The sequence below is a fragment of the Larus michahellis genome, chromosome 1 (genome assembly GCF_964199755.1).
Source record: "Larus michahellis chromosome 1, bLarMic1.1, whole genome shotgun sequence".
NCBI lineage: Eukaryota > Metazoa > Chordata > Aves > Charadriiformes > Laridae > Larus > Larus michahellis.
Window position 1 is genome coordinate 178,578,840 of NC_133896.1, and position 25,238 is coordinate 178,604,077.

General features: G+C 36.8%; 1 protein-coding gene across 6 annotated transcripts in view; it reads left to right on the top strand.

The window, feature by feature from the left end:
* DACH1 (dachshund family transcription factor 1) overlaps nt 1-25,238 on the top strand; it is a 365,270-nt gene that overhangs the window by 291,702 nt on the left and 48,330 nt on the right. For all 6 annotated transcript variants that reach the window (XM_074564434.1, XM_074564395.1, XM_074564385.1 and 3 more), the window contains one exon: nt 24,466-24,617. In XM_074564434.1, the coding sequence (XP_074420535.1) occupies nt 24,466-24,617 (152 nt within the window). The remainder of the gene's footprint in view (nt 1-24,465; nt 24,618-25,238) is intronic.

The window sequence follows — 25,238 nt, forward strand, 5'->3', positions numbered from 1 at the left end:
ACAGGTAACCTCAGCAATTAGAGCTGCTGCCTTACCACTGCTGGTAGTGCTTTAATGCTTTACCACTGCTTTTTGTACCCTGTTCCTTCCAGTACCTGATAGAACAAGTATGTTCTCCTAAATATTCTCAGGGAGGTATGGTACAGCAGCTTTACTCATGCTGGATCAAATCACCCCTAAAAAACCGAACAAAAATCCTATGGCATATCTGTCTAGAAGTCTTAGGGGCATCCTGAGCTGAGTGAGCATCCGTGCGAATTCACTCAAACTTTACGGTATGGGTGTTTGCAATCAGAATAGATTAACCCTGATTATACAAATCAGCCACAGTGAAGGTCTGCTAAGCACAGAAATGACTGCTCTAATGATTTTAAGGTGATAAGTCCTGGGCGGTGTTCAGGGTTTCCACTGAAGGTAGTGGGAGCTGTGAGGGCTAAGTGCATTTCTAGCGTTTCGAATGGGAAAGAGAAATGCCTCGGCAGGGGTCAAAATGCCCCCTTGAGTGTTAAGAAAGGATTTTCACTTTTTCAAACGTACCTAATGGTTCTCACAGACAAGAGAAATATCTTGAAATAAATAAACCAAATGTTGGAGTTTTGTTTTTGTTTTTGTTTTTTAAATATTTATTAACTAAAATGTGGAAAACTATAATGTTCATATTTGCATTTAGGCTGAAACTATCTATTGTTCCTTAGGGAAAAAAATATACCATGTATTTGTGCTAAATACTTTAATTATGCCCTTCACTGGGATAAAAGGAAAAAAAGCTGACAGCCAGCAAAAGAAAAAAATCCAAATTCTTTTCTTGCATTAAATATGACACAGATTGTAAAAAGCAATATTTTTACCCTTGAAATGTTTAGAAGTATTGACATGCTGTCCACTCAATTGTCAGCTTGTCTTTAGAGATAGAGCTTCCAGGTTCTTAGCATTTAGTAAACTGACACTGATCTCTATTCTTCTTTAAACTTGTATGCAATTTTGGCTTAAAAAAACCTTCCATGATACCACGAAAGGTTATTCTTGCTGTGGACACTTTAAACATTCTGTGCTATCCTTATACTTGTTTTTCTGCTCTTCCAAGTTTTTATTATTGAATAAACCTCATCTTAGTTTTATTTTAAGTCTTGGCAAAGCTTGAAAGAGGATTTGGAAATACTATGGGCGACTGTTCCTGGGGGGAAACACAGAAGTTTTAGCTCATGCTACTAGAAGGGAACTCCTTGGTGCCTCAGAGCTGGTGAGGAAGGGGAAGCAGCAGGACCTATGTGGAGGTAGAGCAAATTGCTGGTGGAGTTGGAGGCAGACCTGGGAGGCAAGGGCTGTCGTCGTAAGTTCTTCGGTTAATTCAGTGGGAATTCATGTACGTTAATTGGGCAGCACAAAATCAGCTTCACGAATCTGAGGATCCAGTTTTGTGGGCTTAAAACCGAAGGCTGCCTTCCCTACCTGAGCGAAACTGCAGTCAAATTTAAATAAATAGTAAACACGAAAGAATGAGAAAAAGAGGATTTGCTCCTTTGTGTACCAAATAGGAACATAAACAAAATTAACTGCATGTTAATAAAGGTTAAGGTGAGAAAAAGTATGACATTGTAGAATAAATAGTCAAGCCTTCCTAGCAGAAGCAATGGCATCACTTGATTTCTCTGCCATTATTCATATTGCTATGTTTACTTTAGAGTGCTAGAGAAGTCCCTTATGATTTAAATAAAGTTTGTCATGTTTTACTTCTATTGGCATGCAAATTCTTCAAGGATAAAATATCTGTTAAATTTCTCTGTTTTCTTTCACTCCTGCTTAACTGATGAAGCATGATTTGTGGTATTTAACGTAATCAGAGTATCATTAATTTTCTGCTAAAATGTTCCTGCATATGGACGTGCAAAATAAGTATCTACCATGCCATCAGTTGGTTAAAGAATCAAAATGAGGATGACAGTGTTTTTCTAAAGAAGATTTCTCTGAATCTTTCCACCCACAGGCTCTGTTGAAGGCAGTAAATAGTCCATTTTTGTTAATGAAGCTTCACTCATACAGCTGGGATTGTTTAATATTTTACGAGTGTTACTTTGTTTTGCTCTCAACGATCTCAGGCAGTTAAGGATTTATGAATCGTGTTTTTCTCAGCCCATCTGCGGTTTCCTATCTTCCCTGGCCTTGAGAATATGTTTAAATTTATTAAAGCGAAGCAAAGGCTCATTATTTCAAAGGAGAGCCAAAGTGACACAGTGAATTGGTTATTAATGGAAAGGCACTGCCATAGGGCGATTGAAATTTAATGATATCCTACAAGAAAAAAATGAGGGTGTCACTTTCCAAAAAGTCATGCTAAATGCCAGCCTTTTTAAGGTCCTGCCGCTAATTTTATGCCTGCGCACAGTAATGTTTTCAAAAGCGTTTAGGAAACACGGACCAGTGACTGTACTGATTATCCTTTTCACCTTCTCGCCTGTTCCAAATGGGTTTGTGCAGTGAGCGATTTAATCTCTAAATATAGGGAACGTTAAAAAAAATAACATTGCTGTTTTTCACAAGCTAAGGGCCTTTTGCAATCCTCCAGAGATGGACTTGCAAATATGCTATCTCCATATGCTCACAGTAAGCTCTCAAACTGGCTCATCACCAAAAAAAAAAAAAAAAAGGAAAACAAAAAACTTCAATCACTTTATTTCTTCTGCTTTTCTGTCATTCGAGAGATGTTTTATGTACACAGAGTACATTTATCAAAATTTAAGTCACATGTGATTACAGCAAACCTAGGCATTTCTGAAATTTCTCCATTTTCTCCTGATTAGTCTACATTTTCTTTCAGAAGACAGTCCTTGTTTCCTGAAATGCTTTCCACCTGTTTCTGGGTTTTCCTTGGTTTATAATGTAATGTTCATATAGACTTTGTCACTATGTTTTCTCTGTTTGAAAGACAAGCTGTGCTATTTCCTGGAAAATCCAGTGTCTTCTTACCAAGTCAATGTTAAGGCTTTTTTTTTTTTTTTTTAAACTTGAGCTGGGTATAATTCTCAGACCACGGAGACCCAATAATGTGGTCCTTAAGTGACTGTTGAAAGAGTTACAGGTGGAAGAGGGAGATGAAGGGAGAAGGGAAATACCTGTATTAGGACTTCAGGATCAGGCTGATAGAAACTTGTTGATGATGCTGGTGCTCAATGGAGTATTATTGTTTAATGTTCCAGTGCTAGTGATAACTATATGGTTCCTTCTAGTTACGTGTTTCAACACATGATTTACGATAACTATAACCATGTTTAAGCACAATTGAGGAACACGGATTGTGGATAAATCATGGGTAACACAAGGTCTGTGTAAATGTCTGGACAGAAAATAGCTTGTGATAACCATGTCAAAAAAGCAGGCTTTACATTAGGCACCTCACAATGTTAGATGACTGCTCCTTTGTAAAAGCAGAAGAACTGACGAAGGATTCTCATGCCATGACAACAAAGCTGCTATGGCTACACAAGCTATTGTGTGACCTTCCTCAGTTCTCACCCATTGGGATGAAGAATCCCCTTTAGTACTTCCCCATAGCCGTTCTCCTAAGATAGCAGCTCCCCCCAGAAAGCATACCGATACCCAGCAAAGCAAAAAGGGGTAGTAGCATAAAGGGTCATTTGGTATCAATCATCCTCGGTTAATACAGAAATGGTAGAAGTCTGTGGTGGAAGAGACACGCTAGGTCACCTAGTTCATCTCCCTGCTGGTGCGGGAAATGTTCCCGACATATATTTTCTAGTACCCTGTCCAGTCTAGTTTAAATACCTGATGCAACTCATTTATATTTATATTGTAATTTTCTTACAAACATAAATATAAAACCAAACTCCAGACGTTGCCCTTGACAGGCACATTAGTAACAAATCATTTTCTAACCTTGCTTATGGTAAATTTCCAACCATCTGCTGACAGGTAAACAGAAAATTCTTCTTTTTTTTTTTAACTCTCAGAATACTTTCAGTTCCCAGCCTCAACAAATGAAATAATAATAAAAAAACCCCCTCTAATTATAAAATGACAGCACCGCGTTGTTTCTAAAGGGGGAAATGTTACCCTTTCTGGAGGCGTGCATCTGACAAGCATCCCCTGCACATGGTCCTGCCCCTCCTACACATGGGATAACCTGTGGTCTGAAACATGCCATCTGCCATCTGCATGCCGTAGAGGTGGAGGCAGCCTGAGGCTAATAAAGACTGGTAGCCATCTCCCTACTTCTTAGATTTTAAGCAGCCCTAAAAAATAAAATAAAATAAAATAAATTATTGCCAAATTTGGAATTCTTCGGTAGAGCAGAATCCTGAGGTAGGAGATTCAGTTGTCTTCAGTCTGTAGAAGAGTTGCAGTGGGGGAGAGTTATTGGCAGAATGGAGCCAGCCTAAGGCGGAGTGAGTCGCGGTGAGTGTCACTTGTGAGGAGAAGGTAGCCGACGTCGTTTCACACGCCTCCGTCTTGGGTCCATGAGCGGGCGCTGGTAACGTCGCCTGTTCTACGGGAAGCAAAGGCCTCTTCTCAGTGTATGGAAGCCACTCTGTGAGGGGACCTTGCTCTCTGATTAACACCAGGAGATGGAGAGGTTAGAAGGAAGGGGTCAGCTTCTGTGAGGTGCCGAGTGTCGTCTTCTCCGGCTGAAATCACTGTAAAGGAAGGCCCTTCAAACTGGGTGCAAGAATTATTGTAGCCAGCACCATGCCTTCATGGGGGCTTTCTGTTGTCCGGGGTGAGGGGGTAGAAGAGTCAGAAAATAAGGTCGATAAGACCAGCAAATACTGTGTAAACTGAAGCCCCGACAGGATTTGCATACAATTTTAAAGAACACAGGGAGAAATGGTGCCTCGAGGGCCTGCAACTTCGGTTCCTCTGAGCTTCCTGTTTTAACTATAAACTTATCATCCTATAACCTTTCTAACAAAGACATAAACACTTCAGCTACATATATTTTGATTGTTTCATGACAGTTTACTGGAGGCTTAGCAATGACAGATTTCTTCATTGTCTTTTTGCCAAAATTTGTCCTTTAAGTCATTTTTGTTGACTGCCCCTTTTAGCAGCTCACCTCACAATGAGAGAGGAGACAATTAATGGGAGGGTGATTTATCACTGCCAAAAACTGTCAAGGACTTCTGTTGTAGCTGGAGAAAAAGCAATTTCACATTATGGCATTTCATTCCGAATACATTGTATTTACAGCTCACAGTTTTATTTTCAGAGCCTATTATCAGGTGAAACAGTTGCATCTGAAATGTTGTTTGTGACATAGGTGACCTGTTAGGATTTGATAAGTATTTACGCCAGAGCACAAGGGGCTCACACATCTGCTGTTGGCAGAAGCAATGGAAAAAAATAACCTGGAAATGAGGCGTTTGATTTTTCTGGTTCCTACACTCGAGCATCTGTTGCTATAATTAAGTGGCATTCAGTAATTGCAGAGCAATGGTGAAATAAACATATGCATTCTTGCCAGCTTTTAGGATTTGGTGTCCTTACAGTGGGAGAGACAAGCAAAGTGACTTCAGCAAGAACAAAGGGTTCTGTAACAAAGTTTAGCAATTAACTTTCCTATTGCATAAAGAGGAATTTTACAAGGAAAAAGAAATAGAGGGAGGAAAAAAAAAAATCTAAATTGACCGGTAGCTTTCGTGCATTTAAACTGATCACTGCAAGAGGTAAAGCAGAATATTGAACTGGGAACATGCTAACACTTTTCTGTTGAATGTACATGACTCCCTTGGGGTTGTGTTTAGAAACTAAAAATTGAGCATGCAACGCAAACTGAAAAAATGAGCATGCAAGAAATGTATGATACAGGCAGAGTTTCTAATGCAATGTACTACTTGAATTTGAAGGGGGAGTTGAGCAGAAGATCTCTGGGAGGGCCCCTGCTGCCTTTGTTTACGCACCAATTGTGGTGTAAATGAAAACAGAACCTGGTGGTCAGTATTAGTTAAGAACCCTGGTTAAACCAGGCTTTTTTTTTTTTTAATGAATCATTTATAAGGCATTAGTTAAACAATCAAATGTTCTGTGCTCTGTGCTTTTCAGTATACTGTGGATTCAGTATACTTTTTATTATTATTATTTTTTAGAAGTACGATGAACTGGGGATATATGATTTTTTTTTCTGAGAGAGGATTTAAGTCAGAACACTGTGTCATCTGATCAGAAGTTTTGTCATTGTCGTGTTTTTTGTCTTTTAAGAACAGGCTGTCCAACAAGTTATTTCGATAACGGTCCGTGTACTAAAAATAAAAATAAAAATGGATAATTGAATAGCAGTACCCATGTAACCTAACAGATACGTGGCAGATGTAGCATGTTATAAATTCTGGGAAACTAAGAATAGAAAAGAGTGTCTGGCTCTTGCTGTCTGTCGAGGCCAGTAAAGAGTGAGCATGAAAAAGAGCTATTAGAATTGTTTGAGGAGGCCATTCTTAGATATGCTTTGGCACTTTCTCTTGCATGGTCTGGAGCAAGTTTGGCATTAACTGTGCGCCTGCCTTTTTGACTGGTGGAGTAAGTAAGAGGAACCACTGTGCACTGGGCAGAAAAAAATCGCAGTATCTTGAATATATACATAGATGCGTACATACATACATGCACATACATATATACTCACATACATATATGCAGAGAGAGAAAAAGAGATGTAAAATGAATAAAGCAAAGAAAAAAATAATCTTGTTTACCAGAGTGGGACAGGGTTGAAAAGGGAAAATAGGTGATATTTTTTTCTTCACTTTCCATCACTTACACTTATTTCTACGTGGCCATAGCAAGCCGTAACAAGTCAGTCAGAGCTTTAAAGGATTGGAGTAGCACAGGATCAGGATCTATATTTTAGCTAAATGTAAATGCCAGTTTGCTTTTCTCACTTTACTGTTCTGATAGTAAAACTGAATCTGTTAATTAAGTTTGTTTGTAAATACAAATATTTTGAGGCTAGCTATAGCTTCCTAAACTGATAAAATAGATTGTTATTTTTAGCTGCATTTAATTAAACCTGATGCTAATTTCAGTAACTAAGTAGCTACATCATCATTATTACTATTACTATTACTATTACTGTTACTATTACTATTACTACTATTGTATTTCCAAGGCATAATACTGAAAAAAAAAGAATCTAGTCAAACTTGAGGACGTTATTCTAGAAGAGTCTGATTCTACCAAACTTCATATATTGATAAGCCTGCTTAACTCCTTTTTTATTCCGCAAGTGGGCTCTTGGGTTTTGATGTTGGTTTGGGAATCCTCATGGAGCAATGTTTCTGAACTAGGTGAGAGTCAGGAGACTTTGATTGTGTTTCAGGCTTTGCCAGTGACCTGGTGTGTGGCTCTGGGCAAAGCACTTCACCTCTTTATGCCTCCGCTTCCCTCTGTGCTTATTTACAGCCGAATTCTTGGAGGAAGGAGTTACCTCTCAAGCATTTGCACAGGACTTTTGATTTCCATTTTGAGAGCCCTAGGCACTAAAAATGAGTATTCTCACATTAAGTATTTCATTGAGCAATGTTGGAAGCTTTTTAGTTTTGATGGAGGCAAGCCCACGGACAGTGGCTGTGAGCCTACTGCTGCCATCCTTGCATTGGCTTCTCTTTCTGAGCCATTTGAGTAGGGAATGCGGCATTAGGACCTCTTATAATCAGCATTCTTTTGCCAGCATCCATTCTCAGCCTATTAAAAGAAAAAAAGATAGTTGTGAGAACTCTGTCAATAGTGAAAGATCTATTATGTTGTCCACTAAAAACTTAGCAGAGGCTATAGGAGTGATTTTAATTGAGATTTTTACAACCGTTTGATAACACTGTTTTGATCACTGTATTTAGGGCTGGATTCCAACAGTGGACATAAAACCTCTGACTAATCCACTGAGTCACCCAGTCCCTGTCATATATTGCTTAATGGTCCATGCTGCCAGGAATTATAATAGCTTTCTAGTAATAATTTTTTTTTTAAAAGAAACTTTATGGGCGCAAAGTCTTGTATAAGTTTAAAACTCATTTTTTTAAAAAGGCAATCAAACAAAACTTACTAGAGCTATGCTAAACTGCAGAATTTTCTTTTTTATTTACAATAAATACATAGAGTCTTAAATCACATATACTATAAGTTAATGACTAATATTCTAACTTTGGTTGGTTAATGTTTGCAGGGCACTTACAGATGCTAGAATAATCTCTAATGTTTTTGCTCAATCTGCTCTGGAGATGGATGAAATAAATAGTTTAAACTAATTAATGTAACACCAGCTGTTACAAGTGCTTGGCAGACGTCTGTGAGTTTTGATGGGCAGAGAGCGGCTGTTGTACTTGACTTTATTTTAGTACAATGTTGATCACAGTGTAAGCTGGAATAAATGACGAGCCAAAGGAAGAAACAGAGGATGAATTCTGTGTAATGCAAAATAAATATTGCCCTTTTTCTGAAAATATTTTTTGAGGTCGAGGGAGAGTTATAGTGGACTTTTATTAAGTCATAAGCGCTGTGACAGCAGCTGTGCTAACCATGCTCAATATTAACACGCTTTACAAAAGCTGCAAAAATATATAGGCATCTATGAAAATTCACATTGCTTTTAGATTCCAAAAAGTCTTAAGGCTTAATGTGAGCACTTTGGCTGCATATTTTATTTCTACCTAGTAATTGCTGTTAGAAAGATGAGAGGTATAAGACAGGTAGAGAAATAGTAAGATTAGTTGTAGAAAATTAATATGTTTGCAAAGAAAAAGTTGGATTTAGGTGCTATTTATATGCATGTGATTGATTGGTTTGTATGTTTTTTATTTATTTATTTTGCACTCCAAAGAATGAACATGACTGCAAAAAACTTCCAAGGCGCAAAACAGTTATATCAAACTGAACTTCATACTGTCTGCTGTAGCCTTAATTTGTCAGTTCACAGGCAGATAACGCCACAAAGCCAGAAATACATTTCTGATGATAATTCTTTGTTTCCATGTGATTTAACGAGAAGTTAAAATATCCAAGTAACTTCTTTTTTAAAGTTGGAAGGTAGAATAATTGTGCTGTGACAGGGAAACGATGGCTGCTATCTCTCTATGTGCCAGCATTAAGATAACAGTGTCATTGTACAGATTGTTACCCTGTGAATATGTCTAATAAGTTATTATAGCGTGCTGAGCAGATGGCAAGTGTGCTCCTGAAAGAATTGATGGATGGGATATGATGTCATCAGTGAGATGACAAGGTTCACAAGGTACTTGACCTCCAAGAATAAGTCCTAACTGGTTAGAATTCAGAATGGTGAACTTTTGTGACACTGGCTAAATGGGAAATATGTGCAATTTGTATTTCTTTATGGTAGTGTTTACCCTCTTCACTGAACTCCACATAATGGGATTTGGTCCCTGAAGACTTGGAGATATTGTTGGAAGGTTTCACCCTGTAACCTTCAGAGGATTTCAAATACAAATCTATACATCTAAACTTCAGCGAAATCGCAACGAATTATATTTATGAAGTCAGGTTCATATCTATCCTTTCTTTTTTTTATATGTATGTATGCATAAAGAATTTAATTGAGATGCTCAATTAATTTAACATGTTCGCTCGAAAAAGAAAACTGCTGACTCAGTGAGAAAGTACAAAGCATAAAATTATATTTTATACTTTTGTAAGAATATGTTTGAAATTGTGGGCTATGCTAGCATAAGGATTTTAACAGTGTACTAGTAATTTTAGTTATGACTAGGTTTTCTGTCTCTAAATTGTATTAAGCAAATCAGTATTTGATCTACCTGTGTGTCTGTCTGTCTATCTATCTATCTATCTATCTAGGTATCATCCTTTTTATTCTGTTCCAAAGTATAAAGTGGGATCTACATTGTTGAAACAAAGGCTTGTCAAATAGTCCTCTTAGTTCTTTGCATGATTCACAAAATGAGGAAGGTGCATGTGAAGACCTCAAGAGGGAGAATCCAACTGCTAACGTTCAGGCGCTATCAGCTACATCTGATAGACACCTACCTTGTCTTCTTTGTTGTATGGAGAATGTAGGCCCTTATTTAGAGAGTGTGGCTTCCCTGTCAGACTGGATAACCTGGGCAGAAGGATTCTACCCTTCATTGCTTTTAGGCACTCCGTAAACCCCGCCGATGACAAAGTTAGCTCTGTACGTGTATTTTTCTGAGCAATTACGTGGTAGGCAAAACCTTCAAAATTCAGAATTAAAAGTTTGTACTTATACACTGTAAGTTGGAAACAAAAGCAGAACGCACGAAAGACAAGACATAGGGAATATATAAAAAGAGAACAACTGAAACAAAGGGGATAAGTGAATACTAAAGATATATACTATGCCATTCCTACAATGAAAGTTAGAGGCAAAGAGTCTGGGGTCATGTTTCGTAACCCCTGAAATTAATAAAGCTTTTTTTCCCCCATTGATTTAGCTGTATTTGGCAATGATCAAAAGCAGGAAGATAAGAGGAAGAGGCATGAGCATAGTAGTTAGCCTCTTTTAATCTTTAATAAAATACTCATGGTTTCCTAAAATGCTTATTGTTATTTGGCTCGTTTGAAATGAGGAGATATATTCCTTGTGGAAAACTCTTCCATATTGTATTGATTGTTTGCAGAACAAAACATAAATGCTATATACAAAAATAAACTATGAGAGCATGTACATGCATACTTGTTCTGAATTCTTTATGCTATTTATTTTCAACACTGATAATTCTTTGAGAGATTTGAATATTCATGTGACAACATAGGGGTTATTTACATGATCTGAAACAAGAGGAAACCGGATGAAAGCACTATAAATCCTGTGAATAAAAACAATATATTATAATTTTTACATTTCGTAATGTTCTAAGTTTCAAATAAGTAAAACTTGTTTGTAAAATTTCTACTACTGGGGAATATTGTTTCATTTCTTAAATCAGCTTGTAGGTGCAATAAAACTTTCATAAACGTTACAAATTGCTTCCATCTTTCCTGTATAAATAAAATGCTGAGGGTTCCTAAATTACTTCAGAATTACAGTAAAGCTTTGGATTGAGTTGTAAATGCTATAACAATGTATCAATTTTAGAGTAATTACTTTGAAAATATGGATTACAATTTAAAGTCGCCATCTTTTTTTTTTAGCTGATGTTAAATCCATGTCCTTAATCATCCAACCCAATGCAACTGTTTTACTCGTGTAGTAGCCCTGCATCTGGTTCTACCCATAGAGGAAATGTACGGACACTAGACAGAAGATAACTATGGCTCTCAGATCATACTCTCTTCCTTTTACTCCAGTATTAAGGGTAGAGGTATTGTGTCTTCAGGAAATAGTAGCTTATTTACATGTGACTTGTAAATAGTTATCTCTCTGCATATAGTTTACTGTCTATATTGAATTATTGTTTCTCTGTTTTTTTGACGCTATGTTTAAATATATTAAGAGAGCAGTAACCTGCTCAAAACTTATTATTAGTAGGGCAGCCTAGAGATGAATCTTAAACCAATATTTTCACTGTCGATAGTATGCACATTTTGGCAGGGATTCAAGGGATTTAGTTCTGTTCTTGTAAAGTAATGTTAAAAACTAATCCTGAACTGTTGTCTACTAGTTTGTTAGCATAATTAAATAATACTCTGTCAAAATGTTTAAAACCATCAGATGAGTTTATCACATAGTTTGATGAGTTATCTGTTTGAGTTTTCAGTGTTTTAATAAAAACAGAAAAAACATAATCCCCATCTCATTTTGTATTGCTATAGGTGTATTGATTATGTGGCTAAAGAATTTTCAGGAGCTAAGTCTTTTCTACCCGATCTGATCGCTGTATACATGCCTGTATGTATGTGTATGTGCTAGAGACACGTGAAGTATTAATAGAAGGTAAATGAGTGTTCACCGAGCTCTCTTTGCCATATGGCCCCTGTGGAGGATAGAAGGCCCTGGCTAGCTTAAGCCTGCCATATGGACCTGGTGGAAAAAGGTAGGTCTTACGCACAGAGCAAACCTACCATATGGACTGGGTGGAGCACTCAAAACTCTAAACATTTCTCATACACCAGGGCCTTTTACACAGAAGAATGTAAAAACATACATAATACATTACATACAAAAGTCATTGAAAAATGGATCAATTGTTTAGGTTTAATATGATGCTTTCAAGCAGTGTCCAAAACTATATAAATAATCAGGGCTTATTTTGAAATAGTAAAGAGGATCATCAATCATTTACAACTGACTATTTTACTTTGCATTTAACATCTGCTGTATAATGGGACTGTACAATACCACCCTTAATGCTGTACAAAGACAGAACAGCCAAAAACAGTGATAGGGTTAAAGCAAAGTTTCTCTGAACATGTTCCTTCGTGGGTTTTTTTCCCTCCTGTTCTTAACCTGAAACATAAATTTAACACTTCGTGTAAGAGTTGTGAGGGAAGGCCTGGACTTAGAAATGGCTTCTGTACACTTAATCTTTTGGGGGATTAAGATTAAACATAGGATTAGATCATTGACTCAACTTTTTTTCCCCTCCAAAACCAGAGGGATCTGTACCAGCTGAAGCCCTGCTGTTTTAATGTCTAAGATGTCTGTTGCTTTTGTATTCAACAAATCTTCATTTACTTCCCACACTGAAAATAGTGGGGTGCTACGTAGCGGTGTCTTCTTTTATAGACCGAAGGGATAGTAAAGCAGCATAGTAAAATGCTCATGTTTCAAACCACTGGACTTAATGTTGAACCTTCCTACACATTCCTATGTAAATATAACTATATTGGTTTGTATTATTTATACTTTAAAAAAAAAGTCAGATCGGGACCGCTCCAATTATGCTTATACGAAAATATAGGAAAATGAGCAGAAATTAAAGACATATTTTTAAGACGTTATTTTCCACTTTATTATCTGTTTTGATAATGATTTAGGTCTTGTTTTCGCCATTGTACTTGTGAAAATGAACAAGCATAAAAGAAGTCAAGATCCGTTTTATTTTGCAGATAGGGAGTTTATTTACGTTGGTTTGTCCCTTCAGATTTCTGGCACAATCTTTGCCTTTTCTCTAACTGTTTTTTTTTTTCTCCTCTGGTCTTTAGTCAGCCTTGAAATTTCAACAAGCCAACTAACTTTTTCATATCTTGGAAGGGGAAGAAACTACTGAAAGAAGGAAACTTCAGAAGCAATAAGTGTTCCTGAGAAAAATGTTTGAGAAGTAAGGAAAAAATTGTAGGAAGCAGTAGAATATGCTGAATTACAGAAAAGCTAGGACAAAGAGAAGGCAAGGGAAACCGATTCTGAAAATAATTCGAGAAGAATTTACATTTAGTTTTTGAACTCGTTGAATCGTACTAAAGTTTGGTAGAAGAGCAGCCTTCATCAGTAGCACCGACTTCCGTTCAAAAACCGAAAAAAAAGTCACAGAAGTTGCTGTGACTTGCGCGTCCCGGTCTTCTGGGTGCAGCAGTTCACAAAACCACGCAGGGTGGTCATTGCCTGATGCGGCTCTTGCTCTTTTACTAGCTGGGTTAAAGCCAACCTGCTATCAGGGTGCTGAATAAAAGCATTATCCTTAAATATGTAATGAGATCATCAGGTTAAGACAATAAAGCGTGTGCGATTCGTTTCGGTTTGTTTAGGCAGTAACTGTTTTCACAGTACCGTGATGGTAAAGGTCTTTTGATTCCTGTTTTGTTTATGTACAGTTATCGCATACATGAATAATTGTAAAGTAGAAGAGAGCATTTGAACCACTCTTAGGATTTGTGTTTTGCTTCTATTACATAGCATTTAGAATTGCTTAAGGAACGAAACAAATAAATTTTCAATTACGTTAAACATTGAAACATTTGCAGAAATTTTAATGTGAAACAGAATTAGTAAAAAGATCTGTCCCTGTAGTGGAGTTGCAACAGATATTTCCTTGATATTATGATACAATGTAGATAAAAGGCTGAATGCAATATTTAATTTGCATGAAGGTTTTAAAATGGATCCTGGGAAAGATTTTAATTTACCAGCAGGTATATGGCATGTTTGTTATGTAAGGTACCTTAATTTTCTGTAGTTAATGTAAACCAAACTGAGCCGGGTTACTTGATGACTCCAGACTATTTCTTATCTTCTTAAATCAATGCTGAATGTGACCCATAATGTATAAATACATAAAGGATATTTTTTTTGGTCTTTCATAATACGTATTCTGATATATTAGCATAAATTACATATTCCAAGACATGAAGACACAAGCAGGCCAAATCGTGGCTGTATTTTTAACAATAAAAGCAGTAAGAGCAAGCTCACTTTAAAGTGGATGCCTCAAATGGAGCAGAAAACATTAGAGGTAAAACTTTTACATTATTCTATCAGTGAGCATCAAGCTAGTGAATGCCATAGAAATCTCACTAATGGACACATTCTGGCAGCTTGTTGCAGATGTTTGATGAATGAATTGCAAGAGGAATCCTATCAGATGTAAAAATGCTCGCCTTTTCATTGTGAATTTTGTTTCTGAGCACTCTGGGGTTTAGGGATTCTGGTTTGTTTACTATTATGGATTTCTGTGAAAATCAGATATTAGGATATAATCTATAGGCAATGGGTTGAGAAATGTGGCTATAATATTGTAAAGGACTGTTTCTGATGCTATAAACTATGGAACTCATATTGAACTCCCATAGGCAGGCAGCCAAATTTCTATTAGGATATCATAACCATATAATCCAAAATGCGTACATCAATTATTGTCTACAACATTCGCATCTGAGTACTGGAACCATTCCATAGATAGACACATTAAGGGCGTTTATTATATTTGTTAAAAAAATTATTGTGAAATCATTTTAAAAAGTGAGTTAAGTATAATTGATGGTCCCTTATGCAAATGTGGGGTTTTTAGCCCCCAGATAAGGAAGCCTCTGTGCTATTGCTGCTTCATGATACTGAAACAGCTCACTCATTTTGTACCCTTCCTGGTGAGAATCTGTCAAAATGGGATGCTTCACATCCTTTTGTTTTCAGTAACAATTGCTGTAGTAGCTCTGAGAAGAGTTAAGATCTTGGAGTTACTAGATCACGGATTTCTGTAAAAAGCGTGTATTGCCATTTGGGTACTTAAACAAAAAGTAGATGTTACTGAACTATTGATGATAAACGACCTGTTACCTTAACCTCTCGGAAGCACGGCTGCAGGTCTTGGCCAACGCAGTCCCCGAGGTACTTTCTTTGCAAAGCGTGGTTTCTTCCCCTGCGTTTCCGATGCATTTGTGGCTTTTCCTCGCATATTCACAGATTCCCGACCCTATTGCCAAATATCGCCATACAACCGTGTTGGATGAGTTGATCTGACTATTTTTTGATTTTTTTTTTTTTTAATTTCATTGGCATTTTTGTCTCTAAGCGTGGCATACTAATACATCTGGGGTAGGAATTTTGGCATAGAGAAAGCTTGGGAACAGGTTTTCTTGGTGTGTTTCTGTCTCGCTAAGCATTTTTAGACTGGTCATCTCATTCAGTGGTCTAATTAATATATTGTCAATCTGAATATTAGAGCATGATATGCATCAAGAATAGATAGCATACTTTTTTATTGGTGAAGTTATTAAAATCCTGGGCATTAATAGGATCTTAGAGGAAAGTGAAGTGAATATATGTATATACGTTTTTAAAGTATTGGGGTTTCTGCAACATTTTATATATTTATCTAAAATATGATATTTCCTCATTTTAAGAAGAAACATCACAGAATTCTGTACGAATATTAGGTTAAACAAAACTATTGCATTAATCAATAGATCCAGTTTTACGAATTCTGACCAGATGAAGATTTTTCTGCTGGTGCGGATGACCAGTATGGGCTACCATACATGCGAAGTGGTTAAACCTCTTTTGTCTTCTCTCTCCGATGTATTTATTTGTGAAGTGTGGTACTGTTGACTCCTGTATTGCCACTTTACACCAGGTGCCAAGCACGCCTGGTCAATCTCATCTGCTTGCCAGCATTCTGGGGACAAGCGTGTGGGACAGGTTATGTGGTGCGGAATGAATGACAGCTGACGAGTGTCTCATGACATGTCGCCGTCTATTAATTTTCTGTTTGGGCATCCAATTCATGCTGTCAGCAGATTACCAAGAACTTGGGCCATGCGACAAGGCAGCGGGAACATTAACGCTTAGTCCCCCATAACTGTGGCATGGCTCGAATATGGACTTCTTGAAAATGTTGACGCAATATTTTTTTTTCTGATGAATATGAATTCTGATGGATATTAGAATTATTAACAGAACACAGACCAAGAAAAACAGGGTGAATACAATGCAGTTCCAGGTATTGCCATAAAACCTTCATCTTCAGAGAATTACAAGTTACCAGCTGTGCTCTTATCAAGAATTCCCTTCTTACTACCATTATGCCTACAAAAAAGGAGTGGTGTTATTTCAGCTGACAATGACAAACATGCTAGTATTATTGATACTCCTTATTTTTTAAATCGCCTTAAATCCCAAAATAATAGATGTTTTTCAACTTTCATGAAATACGTCCAGAGGATTATTAATCCAAATCATGTGGCACTTGAAATGATCCAATAAAATCTAGCAAAATGTAATTGTTACATTCTGTAATGTTTTTACTTTGCATTTTGCAGTAGCCATACGGAGACAGTTAACATAGAGGGAGGAACAGGCAGCACAAAAATAAATATGCATACTGTGGATGTATTGCCTTGTGTATTGCTTTTATCAGTGGTGATGTGCATATTTATGTCCATAATTTTGAAAATACGAGTTTTAGTGCACAATACATTAAGTATGCAGTCTTTAAGTCCAATCCCTAATTTAAAGTTTGATGTTAATCAGGAATTTAGCCCAGACTCAAAATACTTGGCTTGCTCTTTGATTCTGCATACGTTTAGGAAAGCTAGATGTACAGGCAGGCTACCTAGGCAAGGGAGCCAGCTTCTGTAGCCAACACAGGAAAGGAGATTAAATGGCCAGTATCGTGAATGGTGGGGTTTGATTTCCTAAGCAGGTATCCCTTTAGTACATAGATGATCGTGCACACCCCTCAGCACAACTTCAGAAAAAGCTCAGAATGACACTTGTGAACCTATAGGGAGACACGTTTACACAACCCCCCGCATACACTTCTGCATATGAGCAGTTCTCATAGAATTGCTACGAAGCCAAGAAACATTCTTTTTAGCACTCAGTATTGCCTGGCTGATGGAGTGGAGCTAGCAGAGCACTAATTGAGACATTTGACATGAACCAGTGAAATACATTTATACTTTTTTCAGCATCCAAAGCACAGATGGCCTTAATCTGCATCTGATCCATGCCAGTAGCATATAAGGATCTTTAAAAAAGAAATAATGGACGTAGTTCTCATAATTAAGAATTCCAGGTTATAGTATTATAAAGTGCTTTGTATTTATACTAATATATTGTTAAAAAATGCTATAAAAATATTTAGTGTGCCTTTCTAACTATCGTTTTATCTTTAGGAATTTATATTTCTTTAGGGTTAATTAATGAAAGTCGCTGTTCAAGATATTTGTACTATATAATTATCAGATATATGCAGAATCATCTTTGAATATCTCATTTCTTATTTGTTCCTGACCATTCTGTGCACTTTAAAGAGCTGTGTGAAAAATTCTGTGAGTGAACAGGATAATTTTTATTATGGGGACAGAGAAACCATATAATTTTGTTTTGCGCGTTTTGTGTTATGATGCCAAAGTACACAAAGTGGAAATATCACCGCCATTTTAACATTCAATTGTGTGGTAAAATACATTTGTTTAAAAATATGAATGATAATTTATTCTGACATATTGTGGAATTCTTAGAATAAATAAATCAGGAAATACTGCTTGACCCAGCCCTAATCAGTAATAGGCTGCAAAATAAGATAAAGGTTATTAAAATAATCCTTTTATTGAAAGAGAAAATTAGATAAGTTGCGCTGATTGACTCTGAGGCCCTCCTAGGGACATGTAAAATGAAGAATAAACTCAACTCGATCTAGTCCAAAAAGCCTGAAGAAATCCTCACAGCTGGAACATCACCACTAATTACATTTTTGCTTTTTGGGTGTATTTTGCCAACTCTTTCCATTCATTTATAGTGAAGTTATACCAGCAATGCCTTAACAAAACTAAAACACATGACCTTTAAAAAACCATACTTTTATATATCTGTTATTGACAGCTATAAATTTAATTTGCATTGAACTACAGTTCTTGAAATGCTACGAGAATTACTTGTCCAAAATACGCTGTTTGGCTGTTTTGTTTATTTCTTGCTGAGTCAGTATAAATTTTTTGCTCCTGGGCACTCTTCCTCCCTTCCTTCACCACATAATCCCAATCCTATTATCCCTTTCCAAAGTGGTCAGCCACCTTGACTGTCCTTCTTTCCTATTTTCTCAACTCAGCGTTCCCTGACTTCTTGATTAGTCCCTGTCTCCTTGTCAAGCCATCCCTGTTTCCAGACCCCGACATCCTGCTTCCAGCCAGCAATGCGTTCCTTTTTTTTCCCTCTATGTTCATAGATAAATTGGCTTACAAGGTATCAGCATAGAAGGGATATCACTGAACCTGGGAGGGAGAGGTCCCTAATCTTGTGTTCAAGGGGTAATTCTCCATCTGGCTCTAATTGGCCGTTATGGAGACAACTCCGAGTGCGGTGTGCTCAGTGACCCTGTGCGGCCGTGAGGAATGATCTGTAGGAACTGCGTTTTCTTTAAAAGGATTAAAGAAATACTGGAAATGTATTAATTGAAACTCTTTTTTTTTTCTGAAAAGGACAAGCATCAAGTTAGAATATTGTATTTTCAGTGGTTAAAATCAGACAGAATTGTCAGTAAATACGAGTCTTACTGTTGGTGGGCATCTAAACCTACCTCCAAGCTGGACATATAAAACTAGATTTTTACGTACTTTTCTTCTTGTGTAATCCTTTACATCGAGTGAAATGCTGCATGTGTTGAAGCCATGCCACTTATGAAAATGTCCCGTAATGTTAGAAGTGATATACAATTATTGTATGAGTTCTGTAAGAACAAATGCACGTGACTGCACCAGATATAAAGCCATGGTGAGCAATGTACACATCCAAGAAATGCATTCCTGCTAGGTATGGTCCTTTCCTTGTAAGTTTTTAATCTTTTAGTCATATTTCATTATTTGTGACTTACTATTTTCAAAGTCCTCAGGCAAACATACCCAGTCAAGAACTCAGTGGAAAGCATTTCAGCTGTGAGAGCACCAGCCTCTTCGAAACAGCAGCCAGCTAGTCAGTCCATTTGAATATTTGATATTCTCCCCTTATTTCTAGCTGCCACAGTTGCAGATGTTTTAATTTCAGAGTACTTGGTTGTCCCGGAGAACTGTTTTCAGCGTAAAAAGAAGAAACTAAAACGTAGATAGAAAAAAAGAATGTTTTTATAAGAGTTAGTTTTAGTACATTCCTTTTACAATTCGTAACATCCTTCACAGTCATCTCACATTGCCCCTAGTTATGTTCAGGGTGAATCTCGAATGACCAAATCTATAAAGCAGCCAAATGATATGGGAATTGAGCAGGAGGATTTTATTTATTCTTTTAAATCTACATGAAGTTGGTAAACATTTCAGTTCAGCGCATGGGACCCCCTGTTCTTTTGTGTTACTATATAAATCAACAGTTACAGATTAATTAAAATAGAAAAGCTTCTCACGCCTGAAACCTCTAACTCTGAGGAAGGTGAAATACAAGACTTTGTACTAACGGGTGTTTGACAACATAAACCAAAATCATATCAAGCCAAATGGAATAAATTGTTTCCACAAAAATGTATGCACCAGATTTATGATGGTAAAAAGTGAAGACAGGATCCTCTTTCATCATTCAAATGGTAAGAATGAGCCTGTTTTAGGAACAAATACACGTGAAATATTTTACAGAGAACAAAAAAGCATCAAGATGCATTACAAAAAACCATTAAATGATTACAGAAAGGCAGTAATCTGTATAGTATTTTTTGGAGCGAGCTATTATCGCTTGCTTTCAAATCCTGGCAATATCAATATTCTCCAGTTTGATTGGTGACCGGTCTGAACTTATCCTACTTGCTTTTAGGAACAAAGACAAGAGAATGGCTACCTCCGTTCATCTATTATTGTTTAAATAGCTGTCACAGCTTCCAGGATGTCTGTTTCCATGTTATCTGGTGAAAGAATAAAATAGAATGGCAACAAACCAAATACAGTGAAAAATGTTCGTTGTATTTGGCCCAAACCAGCTGCTGTTTGCAGATAAAATCTGGTTTGAACAAAACCAGGTGAATTTTTGGAAATTGAGGAACAATGAATGGAGTGGATGTAGCCTTTACAAATATTCTAAAGATATGTGTCACATTCAGACTTGCCTATTATGGTGATTTAGTTCATATGTCAAGGCACATATTCATCTCTGCTCAGATACTGTCGAGGCTTGGGTAACAGCTTGTCCTATCCTTGTTTATTTGTTAATTTATAACATCTCCGTTCCCAGCACAAGCCAAGGCAGGCCCGGGCACTTCTTTGTTCTGCCTTGTTCTTTTTTTTTCCCCTTTCTTTACACTGTTGTGCTCCCAAGTCTGACAATGGAGTTGTAGATTGACCCTCTTTCCCCTCTTGCCCTGGCTTGTCTTCGAATGGTTCCTTTGATGCGTTTAGACTGAAAATGCCAGATCTCTGTCTCCCAGCGAGGAGTCACCGTTTTTGCAGTGTTGCTCTGCGAGTAGGTTAAGAGGAACATTAGTAGTTCCTTTGCAACAGTTTAAAAGATGTTAGGTTAATGATTACTTGGAAACAAAGAGATATATCATTGTGTTGCGAAAAGAGGACTTCTGCAGGAACGGAAGATTTTAAAATGCCTTAATTGCAAGAGGTCATATTATTTTGCTACTAAGATACGTGGTTGTGTTTTAATTGGCTGTGTTTACAATGTGGTTTTTCTTAAAAATGCATTTTTTCAAGATTCCCTCAATCATCGCTTATCTCACATCCACAAATATCCATGCTTCCTGTGTATAATATGTACATTTGCTGTTTCAAACATACTCACACTCAAAGTTTATTTCACATGGGACATCAAGAAAACAAAGTCACATTAGTCTGACTTTTTTTTTCTGAGTTGACGTTTCATTAAAATAAGTTCATAGTAAGTTCAGCTCTCTAGTCTTACCCTTCAGTGTAAATTTGTTTCTGTTATTTATTATAACATAAGAGTTGGGATGTTATTTTGAGTTCATACCATTCTGCATAACTTTGAGCTTTTTTAAGTTACTTTGCCTATTGCAAAACCATGCCACACATTGTCAGGAAAGTCTTTGCAAACTTCACGACATGTTTTGAGCATGCACAAGGTACAGCAAACTTAACATATATTTAATGTTAAAGTAGTAATACAATGAAAAAATTAATCCCTTGCTTAAAGTCTATGACAAGACCTGCGTTACGAGCTTTCTGTATCTCAACAATTGTATGGAAAAGCATAGTTTTTAAGTGAATTAAAGCCTATGGAATTTGTAAGTGGGTCAATTTTATCTTTCTAAGATAAATCTAAAAGATTTTGACAATTTGAGACCTAAAATATTAGTAAGAATCTAAGTGGACTCAGAAAGTGCGAGAGCTCATTGGTCCATTTCTCTGACAAACCTAGAGGCAAATGATATCTCTTTTTAGTTTACTTTCTCATATGACTCAACGCCACCAGGCTAGTGACTAGTGATCAGACTCCTTCTTGCTATACCATGCAAGTCCAGTACCTTCACTGGAACCACTGTTATAAAGAGGTCTTTAGCCAAAAAAAACTCAGTGATGTAACAAAGAAGAGGTTTTGTAATTTTTTTTTTATGTTTTTATTTTTTAATGGTAGGTAGGAATCATTTGGGAAAGCCACTTTTGCAGTACAGGAAAAAAAGCTTTCATCTATGCAATAATGTTGCATAGTGTTTATCAATCTATTGTCTAACCAGTTTTGTTTAAGTTTTGGGTTGGTTTTTTTGATTAATGAAGGCATAACAATTCTGACTGCAGTTTGGAAAAAAACATTTGGTAATGATTTTTCACACGAGAATGGGATTTGAGAAGATGAACTAGCAGGATGATCTGAGAACAATAAGCTAGTTTGCAATACCCAGGAATACCTAATTTATTTTTTTGTAATGAAGTGGTGAATATTTCTGGAATATTTTAAAAGTTGGGAAGAAAAGAAACAATTCATATTTAGGGCCAAATTTTAGTATGTTACTACAAAATGATTACTCAGACATTGATGCTGCTGTGGGTTAGAGTGAGGACAGAGGATACATCCACAGAGTACATTTTTCAGAGCCTGCGTTGAATTTCAGTAAGGTAGATAGGAAGTGGTTCTGTAACGTACAGCCACTTTTTCTCAGCACTTTGTGACATGGCTGAAAAGCTTAAATGTAGCTGAAAAAAATCTTCTATGACTCTGAATGGGCTGAAGCTTTCCTTGGTCAACGTCAGTTTGTTTCACAGAGTTTATCTTGGTAAGCTTTTGAATTATGACTTTATGAGAAAGCAGTAATTGTAGCACAAATTTTAAAAAATAGGGGATGTGTAACGGTATCTTACTCCTTGTGTAGGCTACTCTTAGCCTGAGCCACAGTGAAGAGGGAAGAACGGTTTCCATGGTAGGACTGATCTCACCAAAAGTAGATCCTTCCCTCTGAGCTAGTCAGATTAGGCTCATTTTACAGCCAACAGACACTTCTAGAGAAAGATTTGTCTCCTCCTGCAGTAGATGCTTGCGATAGTTCATATGGATTAGTACCTTAAATTGGTGTCTGCTTCTCTCCACTGGTTATAGAAAGAGCTAAGTTGGACCAGCCCAGAAGCAGATGTCCAAATGCCTGTTTGCATATTTCTTTGGAGGGACCAAAAGAATGGGTGGGTGGGTGAGGCTTGTGCTCTAGCACTGTAAATACTGGCCAGCAGAACAGAGCTGCTAAGGAGATGGGGCAAGAAATCTGCACCTGAACATGGTTGATGGAGGTGAATTACTTCTGGAGTAATGGTGGATGGGGAAGATTGGAATGAACTGGGTCTCGGAGTTACGGTTTTCTGGTCCTGGGGTTGTCAAAGCCCACACTCTAACCCTTCGTTGCAGCAGATTTTAGTTTTCCTGGTCCTAGACTATGTCCACTTCGGAAAGTAGTGTACTCCAGTCAAAAAGAGAGATAGCTCCTTTTAGGATAAACAGAGAAATACAACTACTATTGAAACTACAATTAAATAAAGTGCTGAAAGAAAGAGAATTAAAATACCCCACAACCATATGTATCTTATAATGATCAAAGCCGAAATGAAAAAGAACAAATCTGACAAACTCTTCTGTAGTCAAAGAGCTGTGCAGAGATCTGCATAATACCAAGAGTACATTCTGATGTCCTTGTGTTTTATTGAGATACATCAATATGTGTCAGTTAATGACTGAGCCCTTGGTAAGAAGGGCACGTATAGATATATGTATCTATATATATGTATAGATAGTTTCCCTTTTGAAGAATTCAGATTAATATCTGCTGCAAAGAAATTGACCTAAATTTCTGTATCGTATCAACAGTAGTCTAAAAATATTTCAAAAATTAAAAAAAAAGAGGGTATTGAAGTTTCTGTTAATTGTGTTTTTTTCTTTTTTTTTTTTTCCTCTGCACTTACTTTATAATCCGTTCACAGATTATCTGTGAAACTTTAATCTTAGAAGTCTTCAAGCGGTGGGAGTTTTTTCCCGTTGTGATGTCAGAACTGATCAGATCTGATTGTTACAAAGATCCCACTAAGGAGTTTCGCACTAATTGTTAGAAGATGTCCGTACTTAAAAAAATTAGGCCAGTGATTGTAACCGTGCTGTTAATTTCATGTATTGTTCTGAGCATGATTCAATTGTGGGAATCAGGTGTACTTTCTTGATTAAAAATGCGTTGAGGAGCTGTAGTTTTTCTCGGTGTTGCAGAATCTTCTGAGCTGTAAGTGAAACCATTAAGAGCGGGAAGGGTTAATTGTGTGGGAAGCCTCATATTCAAATACTTCTCGTATACAAAATATATGCCATGCTCGAAAATATTCTATTGTCAATCCAAATAGAACACAAACTAAAATGAGATAATTGGGAAGGTGCCCATAAAGTCAGCCTGAATATATTATCACAAGTATATGTGAGATAATATTTGTTTTAAAAAGATTCTATGGCACTGTAAACTCAGTCTCATTAGAGACTGCATTTAAAAGGCTTATAAAGTTACTCATTAATGTTATCTTGTTGTATCTCCACAGCTTTTTCATTAAAGAAAATTCAGCAGAAAGCATTTTCTCCTGATAGCAGGAACCAATTTGCAATAAATGTTCTGGAAACCACTAGGGAAGCCATTACTGAGGTCTAATAAAAACAGACAAGCGTAACTTGTTCTATATTTTTGTTTCAATCACATACAGATGAGACCCCGCTCTCCACACCAACCGCAAGAGACAGCCTTGACAAACTTTCTCTAACTGGGCATGGGCAACCACTACCTCCGGGTTTTCCATCTCCTTTTCTATTCCCTGATGGATTGTCCTCCATAGAGACCCTTCTGACTAACATCCAGGTAGGCCTTTCTGTAGATCAGCTTAAAGGGATGGAGAGGAGCCAGTTGCAGATTTGTCTAAATTAATATAACCATTCTAGCTTAATCAGTTCATAAGATTATTTGGATCAACTAATTTACTGAAACTTTCTAGTAATTTAGGTTTTAAAGGAACCACAGCAAACAAATGAATTTAGAAGCTGTCAGATACAGTACGTAAAAATACAGATTGTATATTAAACCGCAGCAGAGAATTCGATGAAAATTACATTGGTGTGTTTAACAACATTTGTCTTAAATGCTCTTTTTATTACAGGCTAATGAAATGTATCTTACTGTTTATCTCATTTACTAAGCAGAGAAACATTTCTTTAATAAACAGTTATTTTAAATTGCTGGAGCGCCAAGGTGGAAATGATATTTAAAGCTATTTGAAATGTGTCTCCCATAAAAGCATTCACAAAAAGCACTTCTTTTATAAATAAGCTCATTTCACTTAAAGTACTGTCTTCAAAGAATAGACTTCAAAGGGTATTACCAAATTTTCTGCAGATTTCCTATTCGGTAGTCATGATGTCTATTGTGTGTACAGTACGGCCTGATTCAAATATTATTTAAGGTATATACTAGCATGTCGCTTGG